Source organism: Platichthys flesus, chromosome 7, assembly GCF_949316205.1.
Source record: "Platichthys flesus chromosome 7, fPlaFle2.1, whole genome shotgun sequence".
Classification (NCBI taxonomy): Eukaryota; Metazoa; Chordata; class Actinopteri; order Pleuronectiformes; family Pleuronectidae; genus Platichthys; species Platichthys flesus.
In genome coordinates this window covers 27,324,109-27,341,999 of record NC_084951.1, presented here as the reverse complement: position 1 = coordinate 27,341,999, position 17,891 = coordinate 27,324,109, and the positions used below count along the sequence as shown (strand labels likewise).

General features: G+C 46.2%; 1 protein-coding gene across 1 annotated transcript; it reads right to left on the bottom strand.

Annotated features, from left to right (window-relative positions):
• Positions 1–3,789: 3,789 nt before the first annotated feature.
• LOC133956402 (cryptochrome-1-like) lies at positions 3,790–17,037 on the bottom strand. Its single transcript, XM_062391406.1, has 15 exons — positions 16,918–17,037; positions 15,165–15,325; positions 12,168–12,276; positions 11,895–12,037; positions 11,411–11,595; positions 10,669–10,757; positions 9,400–9,540; positions 8,889–9,200; positions 8,644–8,795; positions 8,080–8,282; positions 7,574–7,642; positions 7,338–7,436; positions 6,872–6,955; positions 6,533–6,657; positions 3,790–5,564 (listed from the first exon to the last, which is right to left on the bottom strand). The coding sequence occupies exons 2-15, from the start codon at positions 15,317–15,319 to the stop codon at positions 5,556–5,558; spliced, it is 1,875 nt and encodes a 624-aa protein (XP_062247390.1). The 5' UTR covers positions 15,320–15,325; positions 16,918–17,037; the 3' UTR covers positions 3,790–5,555.
• Positions 17,038–17,891: the final 854 nt, after the last annotated feature.

The following is a 17,891-nucleotide window of genomic DNA, read 5'->3' as shown; positions in this document are numbered from 1 at the left end:
CACTGGAATAAAAGGCTCTTTTAGTTAATGAAATAGTCTCTGATTACAACATAGATTTATTGTCCCTCACTGAGACGTGGCTGCATCCTGATGATTATGTCAGTCTAAATGAATCTACTCCCCCCAGTCATATCAATTCACAGGTTCCTAGAGGAGGTGGAGTTGCTGCTATTTTTAACTCCAGTCTATCAATTAATCCTAAACCTAAACTCAGCTACAAGTCATTTGAATGTCTGGTTCTTAGTCTTCCACGCCAATCCAGGAACCACCAACAGCCAATCATATTTGCCGTAGTTTACCGTGCTCCCAGGGCTTATACTGAATTTTTAAAGGAATTCCCTGAGTTTTTATCAAACTTAGTCCTAAAGACCGATAAAATTATTATTGTTGGTGACTTTAATATTCATGTTGATAATAATAAAGATTGCCTTAGCGTAGCATTTATTTCAATACTAGACTCTATTGGTTTCAGTCAGTGTGTGCACAAACCTACTCATTGTGGTATCCACACACTTGACCTTGTATTATCGTACGGTGTCGCAATTGAAAATTTAACAGTACTTCCGCGCAATCCAGTTCTATCAGACCATAATTTAATAACCTTTGATTTTTCAATAACTGAATATATGCCACTAATAAAAAACTCATTTTCTAGATGTCTACCTGATAGTGCTGTAGCTAAATTTAAGGAAATAATCCCAATTACATTTAAACCCGTATTAGCAGTAGATATAAACAACAAATTCTTTAAAACCCTGAGCTCCATTGAGATCGACCACCTCGTCGATAGCTCTGCAGACTCATTACGATTAACATTAGACTCAATAGCGCCTCTAAAAAAGAAAAATGTCAAACATAGTAAATTAGCTCCGTGGTATAATTCCCAGACAAATGAGTTAAAACAATTATCAAGAAAACTAGAAAGGAAGTGGCGCTCCAGCAACAATGTTGAAAACCTCATAGACTGGAAGAATAGTGTTAAAGAATATAAAAAGGCTCTCCACAAAGCAAGAGCCGCCTACTATTCAAAACTAATAGAAGAGAATAAAAATAACCCCAGGTTTCTCTTCAGCACTGTAGCCAGGCTGACAGAGAGTCACACCTCCACCGAACCCAGTTCCTCCATCCCTAAATAGCAATATCTTTATGACCTTTTTTAATGATAAAATTCAAACTATTAGAAATAAAATCAACCATCTCCTGCCCTCAATTGGCACTAATACCCTCCCAACAACAGAGATCTCAGAAACGGCTGAGAATCCTACCCATTACTTAGACAGCTTCTCTCTGATCACCCGTGATCAGTTTACCAAATCAATCTCAGGTTCTAAACCAACAACCTGTATCTTAGATCCCATTCCTACCAAATTACTTAAAGAAATTCTGCCCCTAATTGATAGTTCGTTACTTAACATTATCAATCTGTCATTATCATCAGGTTATGTACCACAGTCTTTTTAAATAGCTGTCATCAAACCCCTACTCAAAAAACCCACCCTAGACCCAGAGGTTTTAGCCAATTACAGGCCAATATCTAATCTCCCCTTCATTTCTAAAATCTTAGAAAAAGTGGTAGCCAATCAGCTGTGTGAGTTTCTCCAGGAAAATAATATATATGAAGACTTTCAATCAGGGTTTAGAGCCAATCACAGCACAGAGACAGCCTTGGCAAAAGTCACTAATGACCTTTTAATAGCCTCAGATCAGGGACTTGTGTCTGTCCTCGTTCTGTTAGATCTCAGTGCAGCATTCGACACAATTGACCATCAAGTTCTATTACAAAGACTGAAACAGTTAATTAACATTAATGGAACCGCCCTTAACTGGTTTAAATCGTATTTTTCTGATCGCTCCCAATTCGTTCAAATTAATGATGAGTCATCTGTGCGCACCAAAGTTAATCATGGTGTTCCACAGGGCTCTGTGCTCGGCCCAATTTTATTCTCAATATATATGCTTCCACTAGGAAACATTATCAGGACACACTCGGTAAATTTCCACTGCTATGCGGATGACACCCAGTTATATATGTCAATAAAACCTGAACAAAGTAATCAATTAACTAAACTTCATCATGTCTCAAGGACATAAAAACCTGGATGACCCGCAATTTTCTCTTATTAAACTCAGACAAAACAGAGGTTATAATACTTGGCCCCAAACACCTTAGAGATGCATTATCTAATGATAAAGCTAAGCTAGACGACATTGCCCTTGCTTCCAATGAAACAGTCAGGAACTTGGGAGTGATCTTCGATCCTGATTTATCCTTTAATAGTCACTTAATAGACCGCTTTTTTCCACTTGCGTAATATTTAAAAAAATTAGACATGTCCTTTCACAAAAAGATGCAGAAAAACGAGTCCACGCCTTTGTTACATCGAGACTGGACTATTGTAATTCATTATTATCAGGCTCCAGCAGGAAGTCGTTAAAGACTCTACAGCTTGTCCAAAATGCTGCAGCACGTGTCCTAAAGACAACCAGGACCAGAGACCACATGTCCCCTGTGTTTGCATCGCTACACTGGCTTCCTGTTAAATCTAGAATAGAATTTAAAATTCTCCTCCTCACCTTCAAGGCCCTTAATAATATAGCGCCTTTATACCTTAAAGAGCTGTTAATACCTTATAAACCCACTAGAGCACTCCGCTCCCAGAATTCAAGCCTACTTGTCGTCCCTAAATTCTCTAAAAGTAGAGTAGGAGCCAGAGCTTTTAGCCATCAAGCCCCTCGGCTGTGGAATCATCTACCACTTTCAGTTCGGGAGGCAGGCACCATCTGTTCGTTTAAAAGTAGGCTCAAAACCTTCCTTTTTGATAAAGCTTATAGTTAGAGCTAATTAGTGCGCCAGAACGTTACTTGTTCTATTTTGTGACACATGACACGCGGAGCTTCTCTTTCCAGCTTCTCCTTCCTCTTCTCCATCCCTATCCCCCTTCCCCGGAATCCCTTTGCTTTATCACCCGCAGATCCAGGGCCTCTGTGGCCGCACCATGGATTACGGTTTGTGGATCGCGCACCGGGGGTCGCGGTGTTGGATCCAGTGTGGTGGATTCTGAGTCCTATGGGCTGATCGTGGTGCTGGTGGCGGACCCTGTGTCGCGTTGGCATTGGGCACGGGCGGTGGACCAGGACCGCAGTGGTGGCTTGTGATGGGTCCTCCTGGTGGGCGGCGGTGGACGGTGACTGAGGACTGGAGTGGCGTCTGGTCTGGATGGTGGATCGTGGTCTAGATGGTTGCTGAGCATGGACTGTGCTTCATCAATGCTGCTAGAGACTTTGATTATTGATGATGTTCTCCTGCACGTGGCATCTATTGCACTTCTGTCCGTCCTGGGAGAGGGATCCCTCACATGTGGCTCTCTCTGAGGTTTCTACGTATCTTTACCTGTTAAAGGGTTTTTTGTAGTTTTTCCTGACTCTTGCTGAGGGTTAAGGACAGAGGATGTCACACCCTGTTAAAGCCCTATGAGATGAATTGTAATTTGTGAATATGGGCTATACAAATAAAATTTGATTTGATTTGATTAATCCCTGTGATGCAAACTCATATGAAACAATGAAATTCAACAAAAGCAGACATGTGACTTTACTAATTGGTTATGCACTTCTAAAAACTTTTGACACATCTGCAAATGCATCGGCTTTTTGGATTTTGGCTCAATGACAAAAACAAAAAACTTCAACAGCAAAATCCCTAAGATTCACACGTATGACACCTGAGTGACGGAGCTCATGTCTGAAAAGGACTCGTGTCAGAATGAAGGAGGCAAAATCAAGATGGCGTCAAGTTGTAAGAATGTTTATTTCCTGTCATGAAGTTGATCGAGAGGAGGAGACAGAGATGATGGGAGGAGTCAGGTCTCACCTTCATGTCACAGAACAAACAAGAAATAAAGAAAAATAAACTGTTTTCATGGTGATAAGAGCTACCAAAAAAATGAGCAATGTTCAAACCCTCTTCAGAACATAAATAATAATAATAATAATACCCCCCCCCCCGTGTTACTCCTGTAGACCTGTACAGACACGAGTCGTCACGGAAACCACTGAAACCAGAACAAACCTCTACAGCCCCCATCTGCTCCACCTTCCAAATTAAAAGCCTGTTCAGGTCGACTCTACAACTGTGACCCGACTTTTATTTTGAAATCTATGGTGTGTATAGTGAGCAATGTGCAGGAGTGAATCCATTTGGCTCTTAGCTTATTAATAATCAATACGCATCAGATGGAGATTGGGGTTTTATACAGACTTCAAGAAACTTTCCTTTTTCTCCAAACTGTCACGAAGGCTCTGTGTGTGTCTGTCTGTGTGTCTGCTCCAGTTTGTTGTGTTATGTGTGTGACCAAATAGAATCTGGTGATAATGGTTTCTGGATGAAAACTCAAACAGCAGCTTAATGGTCCCAGTGCTGTGACACAGATCCTCCCACAGGCGACTTCGTTTTGTAACTCTTCTCATTTAGTTTATATTATCGTCTGATTTGTCGAATGAAAAACCACATGCTTCACTAAACCAGTCTTACAGTGAGAAGAACCAGTTCGACAGCAGGATCTACTGGTTCCTGGTGGATGTTGGCTTCTGCTACAGAATAAGGCTCATGTGCACCCGATGCTGTCAGCTGTCCTCTTCGTGTCGACTCAGTTTTCTTCCTTCCTTCTTGTTCAGCAACTTTTTGTGTTTTTTATAAGAAATGGTAGAAAGCTGTGACCCCAGTGAGAGAGGGGAGAGGAACCCAGTCCGGTTCTCCGTCCTGCTGGTTTGACCTCCACAACACGACCTCTCCTCTTCTGGTTGTTGCACAAGTTTCACGCAAAAATACAAAAATGTCAAATTTTCCAAAAGCAGAAGAAGCTGAGTTTTACGTCTGAGGGAAAGATCTCATCCTCAGATGTTTCTCTGTCGGGGGAGCAGACGAATGAGACGATCATCTGGACTCTATTCAGAATCTACATTCTACAACAAATCAATGTTAATTTGACACCACAGAGATGATCTGTCCACGACGAACACAGAGAGACACACAACCGGGACCACGGCTCACGTTAGTGTGAGAGTCGTGTCAGAGACTCGGGATCCAACAACAATAAAGAAAGAGGATTGACCCGTTGAGCGTCTTGTGCTCACAATCGCACAAAGACACGGAATGCTGACTTTCCAAAGCCAGAGTGAAACTGAGTGTGTGTTGGTTGTGTCTCTGGTTAACACTCAGTAACCCTCGGTGTGTTGTTGTTGTATGAAAGGACGATGGCTCGAATAACATCAGGAGCTGCTTCACTGTCGGTGTTTCGTTTCCTTCTGAGGTTTCGACACCCGAGCTCAGAGAAGCAGGAGGAAGAGGCCGAGTGGAAACTGGGTCAAGAGGAAGATCTCCCATGTTCACCTTGTGTTCAGCCCCGGGGGATTTTTGACAGTTAAAAGGCTGGGAGCAGTTTCCGGTGGATTCAGGAGGCGGCGGCCATGTCGGGACCTGCGTCACGATTGGCTGTCGGGTTTCCTCTCTCTGCTGCCAGGTGATCCAAGGTGAGCCAGGCAGTGACATCACTGCTCTAGGTCATCTGCGTGGGGGGGGGGGAGGACGGACACAGAAATACAGCATTATTAACATCACTTACAAAGGTGCCTCCTGTCTGCTGCACTCTCCCTCTCACAGTTTCCAATGGGGACTGGTTTTGCATAGTCAGCGGCTGTTTTGTATTTTCTGTGAATTTACATGGATGACTCCTGCTGCTGCCACCGGACAGAAATAACAACAAGTGACATCACTGCTGCTTTATGATCTCTTCATCATCTGTCAGGGGGCTAGCATTTTGAGAATTATTCATTTGCTGAAGATAAAACACACGATTAACAATGTTAGCGTGTTACTTTTCTCTAGTTATAGATTTTGATTTCATGTAGCTCCACACACAACATCATGTCCAGTCTCATGTCACATGATGGAGCTGTTCTCCAGGTGAGGTGTCCTCACAGAGAAGAACCTTCATCCTCTAAAGGTCAAGTTAGTTTCTGTGGGGCGATCCGATGAGTAGAGGGAGAAAGTCCCTGGTTCCACCATCGACCTGCCCCCCCCCCTCCCCCCTTCACTGAAGCAAAGACAACGAATCATTAAAACTAAATCACTCATATCTGTTTCCCCCTGAAGCTACCTCCTGAATTTAACTGAAGCATAATGAGCATCAAGATTCATCAAATATAACATTTCTTCCTTATCCTAAGATTTGGATCCTTATGTCTAGGATAAAATAGGATATAATAATAATTTTGACATGTGAGTGACTGATGAAACGTTTCATTGTTCATACTTTCTATTGGTTAATGAAATGCAGTGTAAGTGGAGCTGGATATCTCTTTTAAGAAAATGTTCAAAATAAGAGGTCATCTTATATTATTCATGTTGTCATTATTATAATTAATTTGAATTAATAATAATAAAAGTATTATTATAATTAATAATAATAATACCATTGTCGTTTAATATTAATAATGTCTTTATGAATATTGGTCTTGTGAGGATCAGACTGACCTCTGCACTCTTCCTCTGCATCTTGTGCAGGGAGCAGGACCCCTCCTCTTCCTCTCCCGCCCCGTCACGTTCCGACTCCCGCTCCCGTTTCCCTGTGATGCTGCCTCTGGTGGCTGGGAGGAGTACTGCAGGAGAGAGGAGCACGATCCACTGAGGTGAGTGTCGCTCTCTTGTGTCAACATTCATATCAACAACAGAAACACCTGGATTCTCTCTGGGAATCTTGATTCTAGAAATAATTTGAACTTCACCAACAAGTTAAACTGTAGTTTCTATTAAATGTTGAACCCTGGGCCGGGCAGAAGAAAGATGGCTGCCTCCTGTATGGCCTGTTCCTACCTGGGGGCTGAGGCACAGCGAACTCGTGGCCCTGTCGGCTGCTGGTGATGCTCCGGCTGGCGTCCGGCACCGAGTGCTGGAATCCTGCAAACCACCAAGGGCATCAGAGGGAGGCTTCATATGTCTGTGATACAAGTCCCTGTTGTTCACTAGGTGTGTGTGTGTGTATGTAATGTTGTGTTCTCTTATTATTTTTATATAGTAAAGGTAAGTTGTGTTCTCTTGTCCTGTGTTGATACTTTATTATTATTCGTTAGTGAGTCGTCCTCAAACTCTTCTTCAATATTCTGTCTCCTTTTATTGTTTATGCGCAGAGCTTTGTATAAACAGTCTGTGGTGCAAAGTGAACTTAGAAAACTTTGTGTTCCTCCGACCTGGTTAATAACGACTTTAACGTCAATGTTCCAGCAACATATTCAACAAACTCAGTGAAAAGTATGAAGTTAGACATCAGGTGATGAGCTACCATGCTGCTGCTGCTCCTTCGGTTCTTTACTGTCAAAGTTGAGGAAGATGCTTCTGCTGCTGTGACCCGACGACACAGAGCTCCCTGAGCCTCCAAGCACTGGAAGAAGAAGAAGAAGAAGAAGAAGAAGAAGAAGAAGAAGAAGAAGAAGAAGAAGACGACAAAGTGAAACCATCTCTTTCATGACGTGAAGACAGAAACATCTCTGAATCTTCATTTGTAGAGAATCGACTTACCTGGCTGCTGCTCTCCAGGAGAGAAGCTCATCATTCCCCCGCTCGCCGACGGCACGGAGGCCAGGAGGCCTGAGGACACAAACCAGGAAACAGACATGTTTCTACATCTGGACAAGAGACAACATTCATCTTGGAGACAGATTTCCACTCCTCAGATTACAAAAAGGACACATGTATAAAATGTTCCCCCATCAACCGGGACATCATTCAAACAAAGGAATTTTACAATCTGCTGCTTCTAAAAGAATGTCCACGTCAGCTGAGACGTTTGTTAGACCGGCTCGATGATGGTAAAAATCATAATTACCATTATTTTGGTTGATATTTTAATAACAATTATTTAACCCGATTACGCATTGTGTGTGTGTGTGTGTGTATTTGTTTATCGATGATGTCGATGGCATCGCTGCAGAACAACAGACAGAACCACTCCGGCCCGGGCGTCAGAACACAAACCAGGATCTACTGGTTTCATAATGGTGGAAACATGTCTCTCCATCTCTTACCCAGTCCCCTGTATCGGCTGAGTTGTTGGTAGATCTGCTTCATCCTCTCGATGTTGAGTCTGCTGGCCTCTGCGTGATGCACCATGGGCTTCGGGTAATGGAGGCCGATGATGCACTTGGCGGCCGCCTGCACAGCCTCCGGGGCGTTCCACGGGTCGTAGATGAACTTAGCAGGGAAACCTCGGAGGACAGGGAGGTATCGCCTGGAAGCACAGGGAGACGTTAGAGACACCGGCTGGTGTCCACAGGACGAGGACGGTCACACACTGAGCTGGGAGCAAATCAGGGACAGGAGTGATGCAGGGACACTTAATAATGTCCCTCAAAAACTTACAGTAGATATTGATATAAAAAACAAGGACACTTTGAGGTCAGTTAGCGTCGTGGTAGAAACACCAGAGGTTTCAGAGTCAGAGCAGCGACACGTAGACAGAGTGTGACCTCCACGAGAAGATGCTGCAGAGATCACAGAACCAGTCCGACCTGCTGACCTTTCAGTCAAGGCTTCTGTGTTTCCCCTCGGGCTGTCGTGGATTCAAGGGGCGTTGCAGGAGAGGTACCCACCTGATGAAGTCCCCGTTGGGGTCGGTGCGCCGGCCGAAGCCCACGGGGCAGTAGCAGTGGAAGAACTGCTGGAAGAAGGAGCTGCAGGAGAGCCACATCCAGCTGCCTGCGTTCACGCTCCAGTCCGCATCCAGGAGCAGCTCCTCAAAGACCTGCAGAGGAATCACATCATCCAGAGGTTTGTCAGAGCCAGAGTAGAGAAGACACTCTGCTGGTCCCCTGAACATGTCCACCTGCAGCCTCACCTTCATCCCCTCCTCCCAGCTGATCCACAGGTCTCCCCGGGTGAGGAAGCAGGCCACCGCGTGCCGGGCCAGGTGGTGGATCCAGCCCTCCTGCCTCAGCTGGGTCATGATGGCGTCGATCCAGGGGAAACCCGTCTTGGCCTCGGCCCACTTGGCGAGAGCCTCCGGGTTCTTGTCCCAGGGGATGCGGACGCAGATGGGGTTTCCCTCCATCTTGTCGAAGCGGGGGTTGTTGGTCGCCGTGGTGTAGAAGAACTCACGCCACAGCAACTGACCGTACAGGGAGAGCGGGGGGGAGCTGTTCTTCTTCACCTGGACACAGGAGTCAGATCATCAGGAACAAGGTTGACTGAAGAGGGACTCAAGGAAAATCCAGTTGGATACCAGGAGGGTTTGTAAGAATATGGAATGCTCTGTATTTGTCTCTGTATTAATCTTTCAACATGAATTATAAACTATGAATCCACACGTTGAACCAGTGCAGCCGCTGCTGGTGGAGCTGGGAGCTGACCTTTCGGTAGAGGTCGGTGAGCTTGAAGTAGAAGAGGCGACAGGAGAGGCAGCCGAAGCGCAGGTAGGGGCTGAGGCCCGTGGGGCTGGCCAGCAGCGAGTTGGCGTTCATCCTGGGGCGCTCGAAGTTCGCCACCCACGCCTGAGAGGGGGGAGAGCAGGGGAGGAAGAAGAGGGAGAGACCACAGAGGGATGAAGAACAAGGGGGGAGAGCAGGGGAGGAAGAAGAGGGAGAGACCACAGAGGGATGAAGAACAAGGGGAGAGAGTGCGGGAGGAAGAAGAGGGAGAGACCACAGAGTGATGAAGAACAAGGGGGGAGAGCAGGGGAGGAAGAAGAGGGAGAGACCACAGAGTGATGAAGACAAAGGGGAGAGAGCATGGGAGGAAGAAGAGGGAGAGACCACAGAGTGATGAAGAACAAGGGGAGAGAGTGCGGGAGGAAGAAGAGGGAGAGACCACAGAGTGATGAAGAACAAGGGGAGAGAGCAGGGGAGGAAGAAGAGGGAGAGACCACAGAGTGATGAAGAACAAGGGGAGAGAGCACGGGAGGAAGAAGAGGGAGACCACAGAGGGATGAAGAACAAGGGGAGAGAGCAGGGGAGGAAGAAGAGGGAGAGACCACAGAGTGATGAAGAACAAGGGGAGAGGGCACAGGAGGAAGAAGAGGGAGAGACCACAGAGTGATGAAGAACAAGTGGAGAGAGCAGGGGAGGAAGAAGAGGGAGAGACCACAGAGTGATGAAGAACAAGGGGAGAGAGTGCGGGAGGAAGAAGAGGGAGAGACCACAGAGTGATGAAGAACAAGTGGAGAGAGCAGGGGAGGAAGAAGAGGGAGACCACAGAGGGATGAAGAACAAGGGGAGAGAGCAGGGGAGGAAGAAGAGGGAGACCACAGAGGGATGAAGAACAAGGGGAGAGAGCAGGGGAGGAAGCAGAGGGAGACCACAGAGGGATGAAGAACAGTTCAGTCCTTTTAAAAGAAAGTGACGAAGATATATCTCAATACTAGAATCCATCTGGTTAGCTTCTGAGGATATAATCATATTAATGTTAATATTAATGATCTCAAGGCTCTTGGCATGTGAAGGTGCTGCCCTTCAAATCATAGAGAAACCAGCAGTTTATTATTAATGTATTATTATTTTATCCTTTTGCTTATTTCTGTGCTATTCTAATATATAATGAAAGCTTGCAGCTTCTGAGCTCCAGCTGATAGAACAACACGTGTTCGACTTTCAGCCGTGTGGATCAACACTTGCAGTACTTACTTTCCTCTCCAGGTGGCGCTCGATCCGGGTCAGAGCCTCGGTCTCTCCTCCGGGCCACACAGCCGGCGGCAGGTCCTCCACGTCGAAGCCTGAAACCATCGATCACAGAGAGAGATTGATTCACAGCTTCATTTCATCCTGTGACTCATGTGTTCACCTGCTTCTATGTGTGCTGTGTAAACCTGTCTTCAGTGCTGTATGAACAAAGTGTGTTATAGTTCATCATCATCTGTCGGTGTGTGTTGTCTCTGGAGTCAGGGAACCAGACGTCTGGCCCGACCGAGCCGGGTCTGATGTTCCCGAGCTCGTGTTCCGACAGCTCGTGAGGATCGAACCTTCCAGAGAGAAACCACACATCTGCTCTGACGGACTTAGAAACATTAAACAGCTGCTCAGGGAAACTAGTGTCTCAGGTGTGAGATGGCTCCAGAGCAGGAGAGAGAGAGGGAGGACGAGGTGGAACCAGGAACCTGGGGAGAAGCTCAGTGATCCAATCACGAGGGTTTAGAGGAGAGCTGCCTTCAAATCGAGTTCAGGAGCAAGTGACCCGTGTTTATTAGAGAGAGGATTTACATTCTGTTCAGAGTCTTACTCAGAAAGTTAATACTTAGTTTAAGTATTAACGTATTGGTCGGAGATAATTCAATATTCATGACAGCAGTCATTTTGGAAGCAGCTCCCACAGTGTTGCATTCTGGGTTGTTATTCAGCTCAGCACTTGGTCTGTGTCTGGGTTTCTCACCGAGCTCCTCCAGCGACGGGACCCCGTACTGGTCTCCGTGGTGGTCGGAGACGGGGGTGACGCAGCCGGCCATCAGCGCGTGGGACAGAGTCTCTGAAGGCATCTCAGGAGGATCCAGCCGACTGATCAGGGTCTGGAACCGCTTGTAGGTGAGAGGAGGCTGCCCGCCGTTCAGCTCGATGATCCTGGGGAGGAGGCAGAACTCGGTCAGGGGTTCCTCACCCTTTAATCTAACGTCTGATTCACTGACGTCACAAGTCAACAAGTAATATTCAAATGTGTCTCACTGAAGGTGTGAAGGAGTTTAACTCAACACTTTTAATTAAGTTATTAATTGGGTTTAAAAAGATAAACTTCTCACTGAAATCACTTTCTTTAGGCCCTGAAAGATGTTTTATATAGCTAAGATGATATGTAACATCTAACTCATCACATTAAGAGCTGTGAACATCATTCAGAATCAGGAAGTTCTAGTTGTCCTCACTTGTCCAGGTCGTAGAGGGTGTGTGATATCTTCACGTTGACCTCCACCCCCGCCTCCATGGCCAACTTCTGGATAGCAGCGTCTCTCTCCTTCCCAAAAGGCTCCGAGTCGTACTCGAAGGTCAGACGAGAGATCTTCCACTCCTGAGACCAGACAACGAGGACGAGATGTTCTCATGTTCTCATGTTCTCATGTTCTCATATTCTCACGTTCTCATGTACAATGATACCAAGCAGATCTTTGGGTTCAAACGAGAGCATGAAGGACGCTGACCTTGAAGAGTCGAGGGAACACATTGGCTGGTTGACCCCGGATGACAAACAGGCGGGAGTTGAGCTTTCGAAGGTTGGCGTCCAGATCTTCCAAACACTGGAGGAGGAACCTGAGGAGACGAGAAGGAGGCGGAGAGGAGAAGTGAGATTTCACTCCAGAGTCGGGAAACAAACACTGAGACAGAAGAAGGCAAATCAGAGGAGATGAGCTTGGTCCTCAACACCGGAGAGGAGGTGGTGTTCCAGCAGCCAGCAGGAGCTTCACTGAGAAGCAACTGATCAACCATCAGGGAAACATCCACCACCTCCTACCCCAGGAACAGACACGTGGTCCAGTCCAGGAACCACAAAACCACCTGATCTACATCTGGACCTCCTTTCTTCAGTTGATCTGCTGATCTGACGTCTGTAGTTTCATCCTCTGAACCAACAACTTGTCTTTTAGACTCTGTCCCAGCTGGACTGTTTAAAGAAGTTCTTATATATCATCATATTGAATCAGATTCATATTGAATCAGTTTCATATTGAATCAGTTTCATATTGAATCAGATTAATATGTCTTTGTCAACCAGCAGCTTTTAAAGCAGCTGTAACTAAACCTCAGCTTCTGGATCCAGAGGTTTGAACTGTTGGTTTCTCTAGAATCTTCAAGGTCTCGACCTTCCACTTAAAAAGTCTTGAGATAATGTTTATTATGATTTTGGGTCATACAAATTTCCTTCTCACGTGCACGCGGGTGGGCGGAGCCGAGCAGGTCCCTCCCACTTGAGGCCTGTGACTTCTTGAGGTTGATCCAGACCGAGCTGTGAAACCTCTTCAGCAGTTTCCACTCCCGACTTCATTTGATGAATTATTTCTCAGTTCAAGATCAGTTGTCAATTTTCGAATGGAAATTTACAAATAGAATTTTGATAAGAAAAAAACTCTTGCACCCGAGTTTCCACACGCAGCAGCTCAGCATGCACCGACTCGCAATCACGCAATCACGCAAATGCGTAATGCGTAATGAGTCATGCGTCATGCTTGCGTGTACATGTGAGTGTGCAGGTCCGTCAGTGCTGAGATTGTCGTCATGTGCATGAGTGTGTTTCCACCTTGAGGATGAACATACATCTCACATTTTCCACCACATGAAAAAACCTCTGACCTTTGATATTGGATTTTACAAAACAAGGAAGGAATTGGTTCAGGAAGAATAAAGGCTACAAAGCAAAGAGGCCATCGGAGCACGACTTGTCACATCTCTATTATTTAACACGTGTCATGTATGATAAAGCCGTGTTACATTCAGCCGGGGGGGAACTTTCTGACATGGCTTATGTATGTACAAAGTGAACTGAACTCCCACAATGCAGCAGTGAGACCCTAGATTGATTTAATTGGATAAGTTAAAGGATCAACTTTAAAAAATAAAAGTAAAGCCTGTTGCTTTTAAATCTTGAGTCTAATTTTCTTCCAGTGGATACTGGAGCTAAACCAGTGAGTCCAGGCTGATGGGTTCCCTGTGGTGCAGATCCACGAGGGTCACAGGAAGCCCTGAGTGATACTATCATAGCTGAGAGGCAGTGACGGCTCAGTGAAGATGTGAGTCAGAGACACAGGAGGTTTAATGCATGAGAGACCGTTCACTGACCAGCGTCTCTGTGACAATAACAACTTCACTTCATTATCTTTCCTTTGACACGATTAGAATTAGACCTGGATCGTCTTAATCCCAGAACCACAGACCTGGGAGACATTTCCAGTCCAAGTTTCAGGTAAAAATAACGTTGCTAATTGGATGAGTGTTAGTGTGGTGGCTATTAAAGCTGAAGACACGGGACAGACACTCAAACTTTCTGAATCCTCTTTGAACGTGTGACATGAAAATATCACCATAGTTTGTTGTGGCAGAATGAGACACAGTGTGAAATCTACTGCGTCAGGAGGTCTTCCAGTAATCTGAAGGTCAGTGGTTCGATTCCGGCTCCTCCAGTCTGTTTGCCACTCTGAAGCAGCCCCCCCCCCCCCCCCAAGGGTGGCACACAATGTTTCCACACAGTAAGAAGCTGGAGTGTTCTGTGTCTGTGTGGCTCAGGATATTCCAAAGACTAAAACCATTATCTATCTAAAAAAGGGGTTAACTGGAAATAATTCATCTTTATTTTACCTTTAATTTGTCCAAAATGAAATATTGACTTGTTTAATAAAGTGTCAACAAACCTCCTGATCCTCCTCCCGCAGAGCCCTAACATGTTATCAGTGAAACCACCGTGAAGTCATGAAGAAGAAACGACAAAGTGCATCTGCTTCACCAGTGACCTACAAATGAGGTTTAAACAGATGTGTGTCACTGATGTGTGTTTCCTGTCTGCACAGCGCCGGCCCGGCCATTTATAGTCTCACAGTCAGCTGGACATCACAGAGTCACCGGCTTCCCTGACATACAGTAACACAACTAAACACTAAAGAGCTCAACACACTGCTGCACTCACACGTACACACATTTAATCCCCCCCCCCCCCCCCCCCCCCCCCCCCCGAAGCCCGAAGTCTACCTGCGCCTGACCTCGATCGTAGGGATTAAATGAGTCCTGTGGCAGAAAACAGGAGAAATGCTGCCCTCATGCTGTGAGTCGAAGAACTGCAGCTCTGCTCCTGTTACTGATATTTAATATTGAGAGCTGGACAAACTTTAACAAAGCTTTTTAATCTACGACAAATCCCTCAATGAGGATTTGTGCAGGAGCAAAACTATTTGATATTTGAGAAAAATGAAAAAAGAACATTTCGTTTTTCTAGATCCTGATGATCAGATTGTGGGTTTATCTATATCATCTTATTTCTAATAACAACGACCAGCTGAACCAAGAGAGTGCAACTCTTATTTTTTATATATTATTTAAGAAATTACAGATAATAAACTTGAAAGAAGTCCTAATTAAATTGTGCGATTCTTAAATCTGTACCTGACGACAGTAGAAGCTCCTGAGCAGGACAGACAGACAGGTCCTCTTACCTCCACCTGTTGACGCCCACGTTGGAGGAGCCGGCGAACCACGGGTCCAGGAAGTAGACGCAGCGCAGCGTGCCCGCCCCCCCCACCGCCTCCTGCAGCGCGGGGTTGTCATGGAGGCGAAGGCCCTTGCGGAACCAGTGGATGGAGTTTGACATTTTATTCTGAAAGAGACGCATGACAGAGAGGATGAGGGGAAATAAAACTCATGTGGACCGACAGGAAGTCACTGGAGCTCAGCAGTGTGGGCGGAGCCAGGAAGAAGAAGATGTGAAACACCATCATTACATCATTATATTATGACATCACATCTCAGCACTGACAGCTTGAGGAGCCTGACGAGTTGAATCAAACTGGATTTTCTGCGTCAGTAGCACAGACGGCAGACAGGAAGCAATGAGGGATTCAGGGGAGGGGCCAATAGAGTTTTCACACAATGCTTCCTGTCTCTGGACAGGAGGAGCGACCAATCAGAAGCCAGGGATTCACAGCTGGGAGCCCCTGATTAAGGGCCCCGGCAGGACTCCAGGTGAACGCTGATGAAGCAGCTCTGAAAGCTCCACCCGGGGATTCCTCTGGTCTGCACCTGGGCCCCGAGGCTGAGGTCACCTGGGCCCTGAGCCTGAGGTCACCTGGGCCCTGAGCCTGAGGTCACCTGGGGCCCCGAGGCTGAGGTCACCTGGGCCCTGAGCCTGAGGTCACCTGGGCCCTGAGCCTGAGGTCACCTGGACCCTGAGCCTGAGGTCACCTGGACCCTGAGCCTGAGGTCACCTGGGCCCTGAGCCTGAGGTCAACTGGGCCCTGAGGCTGAGGTCACCTGGGGCCCCAGGGAGATGAGGACCAGCTCTGAGTAACGGATCCGGAGACACCTCCTTAGAGGCCTCGGCTGCCGAGTCAGAGTCCCAGCTGGAGTCTCCAACTCGAACAACAAGCTCCAGATATCAGGCTCTCCTCTTCCTGAGCGTGATAAGATCAAACACCCCAGAGGAGACGATGGAGAACCTGGATCATGAGCTGATGCAGCTGGACTCCATCACTGAGACCTGCTGGTGTGGGAGCAGTGAGATGATGATGAGGAGGATGATGATGATGAGGAGGAGGAGGAGGTGAAGATGGAAGCTTTTAGATAAACTGACTTTAAATGTCCCATTGTAATGAAGACAACATCCGACATGAATACATGAAACCAGTTTTATCTCATGAGCAGTAAACATATGGAGTCTTCACTACAGGAGACGTGAACACATGATCTGCTGGAGCCTCCAGTCAGAGGGTCAGCTCCCACTGAGGATGGCTCCTTCTCCAGAGGGACATCAGGTCACAGCCTCTGGTCTGCATGAAGCGGAGAACATGAAGCCACCTCCCAGTGAAGACCCAGAGAGCCCAGCTGATCAGGACGAGGCAGTCAAACCTGAACATCTGTCACTCGAACCTGAACATCTGTCACTCGAACCTGAACATCTGTCACTCAAACCTGAACATCTGTCACTCAAACCTGAACATCTGTCACTCAAACCTGAACATCTGTCACTCAAACCTGAACATCTGTCACTCGAACCTGAACATCTGTCACTCAAACCTGAACATCTGTCACTCGAACCTGAACATCTGTCACTCGAACCTGAACAGTCCTGGACCTTCACCGGAAGCGACCATTAGAATCTGGGTCAGTGGAGCGACGCTTATGTAAGCTCGCTGTCCGGAGCCGAGGAGCCGGGGAGCCGCTGCTCCTCCGGGTCCGAGTGACGCTTCTCACCTGGAGCTGCCTCCCGGTGCTGGGTCTATGTCCGGCCCAGAGACAGACGCAGTTCCCGGCTGTGTGCAGGGCAGCAGGTCGGTGACGAGCCGCAGGTTCTGAGTCTCCGGCTGCAGCGCCACTAAGTTTCATAAGAGTCTGGATCAGTGCGCATGCGCCACAGGATTGTGCTACTTTCATGACGCGTTCACAGACCTGTGGAAGAAATGCGATAATTAATGAATTAATATGACTTCACACAAAATCTATATATATTTATCTGACGAATACATTTCTGCATGAATTAACTAACTGATGCACACACACTGTCTCTCTCAGGGTCGAATACCATGCAAATATATTTCAACATCTGATTTTAGTGATTACATTTGACGTTTTCTCTTTATTATTATTATTATTAAAAGAACTATTATTTGTTATAGTTTATTATTTATAGTCTTAGTCTCGAACATGACTTTGAGTTCTTTTACGTGTTCTGTCTTGCAGTTTGAGAGAGATGCTCAGAGCAGAGACGGACACGATGCTTCTTCATGGACAGGGACATTTCACACATGTGTCCTGTCAATCTACCAATTATAGACTAAAGACATTCACACTGGGAACAGACTTCTCTTCTGGTCTGACACCAGTCCCATCGTACTTCACAGAGTGGGTTAGGGTCAGGTTTAGAAACCCACAAAACTAAACCTGGCAAAAGGAGAAATGATAAGCAGCCTCCTTCTTAGTGTTTCATCAATGAGTTTAACATTGTGTTCATGTCCCTACAAATACAATAGTATGAGTTCTGCCTGTTGCGTCCTTTCTAAATTAATAATTTATATATTGACTATATGCTTACACCTATGTATTTTGATTGTACTGTGTGCATCTTGTGTATGTGTTTAAATACAGGTTGCAATTAAAGGAGACAAAGCTTCTGTTTTCCCTCAGAACTTGAACGCAGCAGTCGTCTCTAGTGGAACGTGAACTGTGTC